At 41.7% G+C, this 9,881-nt stretch overlaps 1 protein-coding gene across 2 annotated transcripts; it reads left to right on the plus strand.

Moving 5' to 3' along the window:
- The first annotated feature begins 2,078 nt into the window (after positions 1 to 2,078).
- On the plus strand, positions 2,079 to 8,963 carry bcl6aa (BCL6A transcription repressor a). 2 transcript variants are annotated; one of them, XM_054602583.1, is made up of 9 exons: positions 2,079 to 2,119; positions 4,731 to 4,902; positions 5,005 to 5,226; positions 5,315 to 6,283; positions 6,497 to 6,678; positions 6,770 to 6,937; positions 7,036 to 7,166; positions 7,410 to 7,547; positions 7,631 to 8,963. In XM_054602583.1, exons 1-9 carry the CDS (start codon positions 2,089 to 2,091, stop codon positions 7,772 to 7,774), a joined length of 2,157 nt encoding a protein of 718 aa, XP_054458558.1. In that variant the 5' UTR covers positions 2,079 to 2,088; the 3' UTR covers positions 7,775 to 8,963. The 2 variants fall into 2 exon arrangements, with proteins under 2 accessions (XP_054458558.1, XP_054458559.1); XM_054602584.1 differs by lacking the exon at positions 2,079 to 2,119 and adding an exon at positions 2,650 to 2,724.
- The last annotated feature ends 918 nt before the right edge of the window (positions 8,964 to 9,881 follow it).

Genomic DNA, 9,881 nt, shown 5'->3' on the forward strand with positions numbered 1-9,881 from the left:
GGTGTACACTCACTGACAAAGGTGACACTATTATAGTATAACTACACTGGTATTAGGTGTATATTTTATAGTATTTTATAAATCTCTCTCAAAAACAGGTCCTCCGGAAAATAAGAGAAACATCTCCATGTTGATTGAGAGGAAAATCATTTAAAATTTAATTTTTCAGTTATAACTTCTGCGTTCTTCTTAATAAAAACAAAACTATGGTATCAAGAGACGCATTCATCAAAGATTTGATCAAATACGTAAAAATCAATAGGTGCGGAGGTATATAAAGTCCTAATGAATATGTTTACCAAAATAATATAGTAATCCAATACAGATGACACGGCTGATCTTTACATTGTATGACTATCAACTTAATCATTACAATATTAAATGTATATAGTGCCATTGGAGCATTTAAATCCAAGCAGAGATCCTGTGTGTTATTTTGCAACATTCAACTACCAAAAATAAAAGGAGAGTTATATGATTGTGCTCTTTCAGTGTTGTGATGTACATTGATGTATCTTCTAATGACTTATGTAAACTGTCTTTGTCGTGTGCCACCAGCTCAACAAATGCTCCTCCTGTGCCAAGGGGTGAACGGGATGAGAAAAGACGGGGAGTCCGTGGTCTGGAATCACCACAAGCAAAGTTTCCAAGGTGAGTCACCGACAGTGAACGCCTGCCCACAAACTCATGAGATTAATACAGCTATTCAGACGCTGTTAAACAGTACATGTTCCCCTAACCAGGCATCACAAACCGCCTTTAAACTGGTAGAAAAAAAAGATATGCATATTTACACCGGTTTACACGCAGGGAAGAAACCAACTAAAAGGTTCAACTTCTCTTCCGTGCCAAAAAATAAAGCCTGGCCGGTGAAAAGAGCATGAAGTCAAACACAACACTAGCAAGCTGAAAAGTACAAAAAAAATACTGCTGTTTATTCTCGCCCAACTCTGAGAAATGATGCAACAGAGAGTACATATGCCTTAAATGAAATGCTAAGGAGGGAGTATATAAAAAAGCAATGCATTCAATTAAATTTCCCAGGAAACGTTCACTTTGCATTTCAATGAGCAATGTTTTTTTTTGTTGTTAAGTGTGCACATCATATCTGACATGGACAATGTCACAGTCACCCTTGTCTCCAATCAAAAGGAAGGAGAAAAGTGTTTCAAAAGAAAAAAGAGGCTGATGCCTGTCTAAAGGTTATTATGATATTATAGCACCAAAACCACCAAGACGTTCAATTCTACATCAGCACCACATGCCTGATACATCCTTTGCTCCTGTCATGTTTTTAGCTTTCATGCAACAAGTATTGGATAATCATGAAGTTAGTATACCTACAATGAGTCCAAATGTTAATATCATCCACTGTAACACATAAAGCGAAAGTATTAAAGCGCAGATGAGAGAATAAAACTAACATCATAACACTCACACACTGCCTGTACTTTTGGAATAATGCATCTAATAAAGCTTTTACATTTTCAACAAACCCCCCGATGTTGATTCGCAGTGTTCTCCATCTATGAAGTCAGCGTACCTGCAGAAGTCTGGCTACAGAAACAACATGAGAAGGATTCAGTGTAAAGCAGAACAGCTCCTGTCACCTCGTAATTAAGATGTGTGTCTGTGTGCTGAGGGCTACATGTAGGCTCGGTGTGTTAAATGCGACGGACGGCAACGGGGACGACACATTGCTTAAATCACAGAATATAAATTAGTTCTCAGAATTTCGGAGGCTGGGTTTAAGGAACTCGTGACGTCACGGGCTCCGCGTCCGGTGACTGTGGGTTCAACCAAAAACGCAGGGGAGAGGGGGGGTGGGTTTTAAGATAACTATTTAACAATTTTATGTTATTTTATGAAATGATGAGTATTTGTGTGCGAGTAAATGCTGGGTTTAAGCAGTAATGTGCAGTAAAAAAAACAGTTGTGTGCGAAATACGTTCGGTTAAAAGCTTTGGGAAACGAGTACGAGTGAAAAAAACGTCACACCCCCGCCGCCGCAGAATGGTACGGTCCCGGGCTCAAATTCCGAGAATTGAGCTCGTCTGATTCTTAGAACTGGGGTTCTTAGAAGTGGTGATGCAAGAAGTTTCTAGGAAAGCGCTACCAGGTGATTTTTTAAATTCCTTTTTTTGCCTCTAATTTGGCGCCAAGTTGTTATCTTACTGTGTGATGTGTTATAGTATTTTGTTGGGTGTTTTGTGGAGACTGGGGCTGTGTTTGTGAGACTTGTGAAGCGGCTCCAGTAGTGACAGGCGGCGCGGCGGCTCTCCTGACAGATCGCTCTCGAACCAGCGGGGTCGGACGGCAGACTGTCGCTTTCCCCCGTGCCGCACAGTCCTGTTATGGAGATGTAATAACGGGTGTTGGGGTGGTGGGGATGTAGGGTTCACGGTTCTCCTGGTGGTACTTTGTTGTGCGTTCAGGTGTCAGGTATAAACTCTGCTGGCAGCGTGGCCGCCTCCAGTCCACGACGTGCGTTTCATACTTTACTTATTTGCTCCAGTGGAGCGTAAAAGGGCTGCGACAAAACAACCTCCTGTTACCGTAACATGTGCCGGAAACATGTGTGTGTGTGTGTGTGTGTGTGTGTGTGTGTGTGTGTGTGTGTGTGTGTGTGTGTGTTTCCACGGTAGACGCTTCAAGACTTCGCACCAAGTTGCGTTTCCAGAGATGAACGGTGTTTATTTACAGAGATGCGCTTCTTTTCTGAAGGTTAGACAGTGTTTGTGTCCAGGGACAAGTTCCAATTAGACCATGTTTAGGTCCATTAAAAAACAACATAAGTGAGAATTCAGTTTATTTTGTATAGCCTAGAATCACAAATTTGTAATGTGTGTTCGAGGCTATACAATCTGTACACATGCGACATCCTCTGTCCTTAGACCCTCACATTCACAGGGAAAACTCTAAAAAAAAAAAAAAAGAACCTTTAACAGGGAGAAAAAAGGAAGAAACCTCTGGGAGAACGACAGAGATGGACAGAATGCAATAGAATCAAAGATGTAATGAGGAATACAGGTGATGTCCTTTTTTTAATGAGCAGAACTGTGATGGGGCAGATGGAAGTTACAGCTAAACTTGTAGTTTATCTTACAATAAGTGCTTGTTTGTCCCCGGACTGAGGGTCATAATTCATTCATTTAATCAGAGTATTGAGGTCTATTTAGGCTGCGTGCTGTTCTGCTGCTATTTTCGGACGTGTCCAGTTACAGACTTCACATCCAGTTGAAAACAGCCTCATAAATCCGCGTGTATTTGTATTTGCAGTTCTTTGAGTTAATGAAATGATAGTTGTCACCCTCTTTAAAGTCATTGATCGAGTAAGGCAACAGTAATAGTAAGATAACAGGTAGCTGGTCTTTCCAATAACAAACAAGGACACCATCACTTGTAGCCTCGTTCATATTGGGGATTCGATGGAGGACATCTTGCGGTTGAAATGAACATTTATAGTTTGGGCGTCATTTGTTAGACAAACAAACGTTTTGGGTAATAAGTGAGCCGCTTGTTGTCACTGTTTCCTCTTGTAATCAGATAGTTGACAGGGAGCCAAAGTCGGACTAAACTTTTCTCTTAAGTTGGACTTAATTCAGATTAAAAGAAAGTGGACAGAGAGAGGCGATGCTCGTTCTGATATCTGGAAAATAAAAAATAATTGATTTTAAAATGATGCACAGGATATCTAATTACCATTTTTTTTTTTTTTTTTAAAGTGCTATTTTTTTATTTAATTAAAATCAACAGAGTCGACATTGTTGTATTTCTTAAAAATATATATATATATTATATTATTTTTTATTTAATTAAAATCAACGGAGTCGACATTGTTGTATTTCTTAAAAATATATATATATTATTTTTTTATTTAATTAAAATCAACGGAGTCGACATTGTTGTATTTCTTAAAAATATATATATATTTTTTTATTTAATTAAAATCAACGGAGTCGACATTGTTGTATTTCTTAAAAATATATATATATTATTTTTTTATTTAATTAAAATCAACGGAGTCGACATTGTTGTATTTCTTAAAAATATATATATATTCTTTTTTTATTTAATTAAAATCAACGGAGTCGACATTGTTGTATTTCTTAAAAATATATATATATTATTTTTTTATTTAATTAAAATCAACGGAGTCGACATTGTTGTATTTCTTAAAAATATATATATATTATTTTTTTATTTAATTAAAATCAACGGAGTCGACATTGTTGTATTTCTTAAAAATATATATATATTATTTTTTTATTTAATTAAAATCAACGGAGTCGACATTGTTGTATTTCTTAAAAATATATATATATTATTTTTTTAAAAGACCGTTATTAGAAGTTTATATCATTTATACTTTCGTCTGCTCCAGTCTGTTTAGAATGATTCCCCTTCATCTTCATCTGCTGTACTGACTTGTCAACCGGTGGTTTAGAAGCAGAGAAAGTGAGGGGGAGAGAAATTATTCCAAAAGGTTGAAATTTAAATGTCTAGACAGTGTTGATTTAATAAATGGCGCCGCCTTCTGGAGGAACGGCGGTATCTGTTTTTTTAAAGTCTGCCACATTTATGAAGACCTTGTGAGGTTCATAAATAATTGAACACAATGAATTCACTTTAAGATAACCTGTACTTCAGGATTGATACAGAGGGGTGAATCGTGGCGTTGACTCACAATTTCTTTTTTTGGTGAAATAATCGTGTTTTTATTTTTGCAGAACTTGACAAAATGGCTTGCGCAGCAGACAGCTGCATACAATTCACACGCCATGCAAGTGATGTCCTGCTCAACCTGAATCGGCTGCGCAGCAGAGATATTCTCACCGACGTCACCATCTTGGTCAACAGGCAGCAGTTTCGCGCACACAAGACGGTTCTCATGGCTTGCAGGTGCGTGTGTTATTCCGTTCACCGTGAGCCAATTTGCCCTCCCGCGGTTTCAAGATGAAGGGATTGATCTTTGTGTTGTTTTTTACTTTTGCACGGCTGCAGTGGGCTGTTTTACAGCATCTTCACCGACTCCCACAAGTGCAACCTTAACGCCATCAGTCTGGACCCAAAGGTGGACCCAGAGGGCTTCGCCATCCTGTTGGAGTTCATGTACACCTCCCGTCTCACGCTCAAGGAGAGTCACATCATGGCGATCATGAACACGGCCATCTACCTGCAGATGGACCATGTCGTGGACACCTGCCATAGATTTATCAAATCCAGGTTGGCAGAATAATCTTCCGTTGCATCCTTCAAATTCACGGTTATCGGCATCTGTCCTGTTTTTTCACCCTTCCCATTCTTTCCGCAGTGATCCGTCTGCCAAGCTGCCCAGAGACGAGTTCTTGGTCAGTCCCTTGGTCTTACCTCAGGATGTCCATGCTTACCGGCCCCATGATGTGGTCGACAGCTTGCACAGCCGTGTAGCTCCGTTCAGGGATGGGAGGCCCTACGGCTCAAACATGTTCAGCGGGGTCAGCACCCCCAGCAACTACCATCTCTACGGGCAGTTTCCCATGCCAGGATTCCCCTTCCCTCTCTGCAAACTGACCGATGCCAAAAACGCTTTTGCCGACCTCTCTAAGAGCGGAATCCACCACAAGCACTGTTCTCCGCACGACGGCGCCAACATCATCCGGGCAGAATACAGCAGGGCGGTTGGCACCGGCTCCTCTGGCATCATTCACTCCACCACCTACGCTTCCAGGGAGGTAGGGAGAGACGACGAGATGCGGAGGGAGAGCCACGAGGGGGTCAGCCAGTCACTAGCTCTCGGCACAAGGAAGCGCGCGTTTCCAGCGTTGAACCTGGAGCACCAGAGAGACTTGGGAAAGGATCACGCCCCCCAGGTAGAGGAAGACCTGATCCATCACCACTACCCGCTGGGGATCTCCTCCGCTGGACGCAAGGGCCTCATGAGCAGCCCGCAGAGCCCCCTCAAATCAGACTGCCAGCCCAACTCCCCGACGGAGTCGAGCAGCAGCAAGAACGCCGGTCTCTCCCAAGGGAGCAGCGGCGGCGGCGTTCAGGCCCCACAAGGCACGCAGGACCCCAAGTCCCGCAACTGGAAGAAATACAAGTTCATCGTGCTGAATCAGAGCGCAAAGGAAGAGGAGGCGGGGCTGCGGGACCCGGGGCTTCGTTCACCTCAGCGCCTTGGCCTGCAGCCCTACCTCCACCCCAGCGACTCGGAGAACCTCGACCCGCAAGCCACAAGCAAGAGCAGCAGCGAGGACCTACCCGTGCCCCAGGCTAGCCGTCTCAACAACATCATCAACAGGTGAGGGTTTTTTTTTAATCAAGGACATAGGGGTGTACTTCTGCTTAGGCGCAACAAGTAAATGTCAATTTGAAGGAAGGAAGATTGAAGGAATCTTTTTGGAGGAAGAAAGGAAGTTTTTTTTTTTAACCCGGTTCATTTAGAAAATTAATTTGGAATTTAAGTTTAGCTCAAACTTAAAGTATGTTTTTCTTTTTTTTTGGGTGTCCACAGTGCACTGGAGGGCTCTCAGAGGAACGGCGACAGCCACCCTCCACACTACCTGAGCCGCCTGAACTGCTCGTCCTGTGGCACGCCGTCCCCGCAGCACTCAGAGGTGTGTCCAAACACCCCCAGGTCCCGTCTAACAGAGGACATGGCAGAGCTGCACTCAGAGTACTCAGACTCCAGTTGCGGTGAGTTTGGGCAGCGGATATTAAAAGCCAAATTGATTCTGTGTCAGTCTAGAGACTAGAGTTTTAACCTTTTTTTTTTTGTCTTGGACAGAAAACGGTACATTCTTCTGCAACGAATGTGACTCCAAGTTCGCCGAGGACGAGGCGCTGAAACGACACATGCTCCAAGTGCACAGCGACAAGCCATACAAGTGTGACCGCTGCCAGGCTGCTTTCCGCTACAAGGGCAACCTCGCCAGCCACAAGACCGTCCACACGGGTACATCAAAGAGATTCTTCTGTCAAGTGTCTGCGCCTCTCGCTGCTGAATTCTAACGTGGTTTTTAATTCTTCTCTGATTTTCTTTTTCTTTTACAGGAGAGAAGCCGTATCGCTGTAACATCTGTGGTGCTCAGTTTAACAGACCAGCTAACCTCAAGACTCACACTCGCATCCACTCAGGAGAGAAGCCATACAAATGTGAGACGTGTGGAGCTCGTTTTGTACAGGTAATAACCCCCCCTCATGTATGGGCCAAATGCACAGATACTCATCTCTGAATTGTAACTTCGGGTGTGTGTAGTAATTTTCAGCTTTATGGGAACCACCCATAATTACAGAAAAGAACAACCTTAAGGGGGTTTTGGCTTTCATACAATGGAGACGAATGTGCCGTCTGAGGAGACTCGTCAAAGTGTGTCTGCTTTTAAAAAAAAGAACTCATTCCCTGATTTTTTTTGTTTGCTGTTCAGGTTGCTCATCTCCGAGCCCACGTGTTGATCCACACGGGTGAGAAGCCATATCCGTGCGAGATCTGTGGAACGCGCTTCCGTCACCTGCAGACGTTGAAGAGCCACCTGCGCATACACACGGGGGAGAAGCCCTACCATGTAGGTTGACCCACTGAATTCCGCTAAACACCAAAAAAATAATCACAATGGCAAAATTTTGTTAACACCGCTTTCCTTTTCAGTGTGAGAAATGCAATTTGCACTTCCGCCACAAGAGTCAGCTGCGGTTGCATCTCCGGCAGAAGCACGGCGCCATCACCAACACCAAGATCCAGTACCGCATGACGACGGCAGAAATGCCCACTGACTTGACGAAGGCGTGCTGAGCTGGATTGAGAAGACTGTTTTGACGGGCGGCAATCTTGACCTTGGCATTTAAAGACCCCAACTTGTACAATCATCCAAAATTGTAGTGCCACACTGTGTTCATTAGACAATTCAATTGGCTGTGTACGCCATTCTAAACGGGTTTCCACTACATGTGAACGTAGAGCCACTTCCGGCGTCTTAGTCACTTTATTGTTTCTATATAGATATAAATATATATATGTGTGTATGTTGGGAGTGTTTCTAAGCTTTGAAGGTACGTATATAAAGCTTTATTTTGTTGAGAAGGACGGAATGTAAACAATCTGTTTTTTTTTTGGAAAATACAGTATTTTATATCAGAGAACTTACTTTTCTGAAAGTATTTGAAAATTTTGATCGACGGGTGGTACATATATTTTGAGATTCCCAGATTTGCGGCCGCACAGAGTTGTCTACACATTTTTTTATGTAGATGTACGTACATGTTGCACCATGTCAAGTTGCCATATTCATGTGAAGAGGTGGGGGAGAGAAAAAATAAAAGACATTGTAATTGGATTTAGTGGAAAACATATCAGATGACTGCTGCTGTCTGATGAGGTTATGCATGAGGAACTCTCTTACCGTTGTCGGCACACATGAAGTGGGCAAACGGCATAAATATTGTGACATATTGTGTAATTATATCTGTGGGATTGCTCTCTGCTGGCGGAGCCAATCCAAGTGTTGATATGCATTTCGAGGCTTTGTTATGACCAAGAAAATATTTTGCTTTAAGTGTATTTGTATAGATGTGAGTTTTGTTTATTTCCCATAAGTGAAGGTTTACAGTTTTGCTCATTGTTCTAGATCCTACAGTAAAGTTGTGTACGTGTCATGTTTTTTTTTTGGTTTGTACATACACTGTGTATTCAATGTGCCTTTCTCTATGGTGTCTGAATCCTTCCCCCATTCAGCTCAGCTCTATTTAAAAAGGTACATCATGGACACAACTTGTCCTAACCCCCCCCCCTCCTCCCCCGTGTGTGTGTGTGTGTGTGTGTGTATATGTATATATTTTTAAATGCTCGTCACCAAACTGAAAACATGCAAATTCATCATTGTAAATCTTCAGGACTTGTTTTTTTTTGGATTGGGCTTTTTAAAGAAAAAAGAAAAAAAAATGCATTAAAGTTATGTAAAATGTTCTAGATGTATGAATGTAAAATAAAGGTATTGAATTTCTATGTATTAACACCAGACTGAGTTTTTCATACTGAAGTGGGAAAGGACGCTGAATATACGGGTGCAGTTTTAACTTGTTTCCACAAAATCTTTCCGTTTCTAAAAAGTGCTGCAAATACCGCATCCACAGAAAGAGTCAAAAAAGCCACCCAGTTACTTTTACACTTTACTGTTTACACTAAGAAAATAGGGTTTTTCACAGTTTCTGCTCATACTCTTATGAACTGTACCGACAATCCACAAAACCACTTAAAAAGGGTCACAGCCTACAAACGAACCATCCACCACACCAACCATTTGTAAGACAGTAAAAGCCACAACGAAAAACAGAGAGAAAGGCTCATAAAGCCAGAGAACTGAGACAGTGCTGTCAGTGACACAAATATGTTAAAGTTCACTGACATTATCTACTGGTCATACCAGACCAAGTAAGGCTGTAGCAGCAAAACCCTTGTTGAACTGAGAAGAGGTTATTATGTTGCTGACGAATTAGCTTTTGGCTTCTAAGTGAAGTAATGTTAAGTTATTTTTTCAAAAGTTAAAACGTCTCACTTTAAGTGATCCAGAGAGGAAACTGCAGTTTCAACAGAATAAAAAGTGAGATTAAGCACAACAGCTAAGGTGGCAACATATTAATTATGCTTATAGTGATTTGCATAATTGAAGAAGTGGTTGGGTTAATTGCCTTACGACACGCTGTCACGTCTTCAATCTCAGTTTTTTGGATAGCACAACGACGCTGTGGGATTTTCAATTTTATTTCCCATAAATGCAGTCATTTACAAAATAACTTCCTTACGTGATCACACAGCTTGTGGCAATAATTTTTTTTTTTAATTTTCTCAAATAATTTTGAAACTTAGATCTAAAAAAAAAAGAAAAAACTGCCACTAACTGAAA

The sequence above is a fragment of the Anoplopoma fimbria genome, chromosome 8, assembly GCF_027596085.1.
Source record: "Anoplopoma fimbria isolate UVic2021 breed Golden Eagle Sablefish chromosome 8, Afim_UVic_2022, whole genome shotgun sequence".
NCBI lineage: Eukaryota > Metazoa > Chordata > Actinopteri > Perciformes > Anoplopomatidae > Anoplopoma > Anoplopoma fimbria.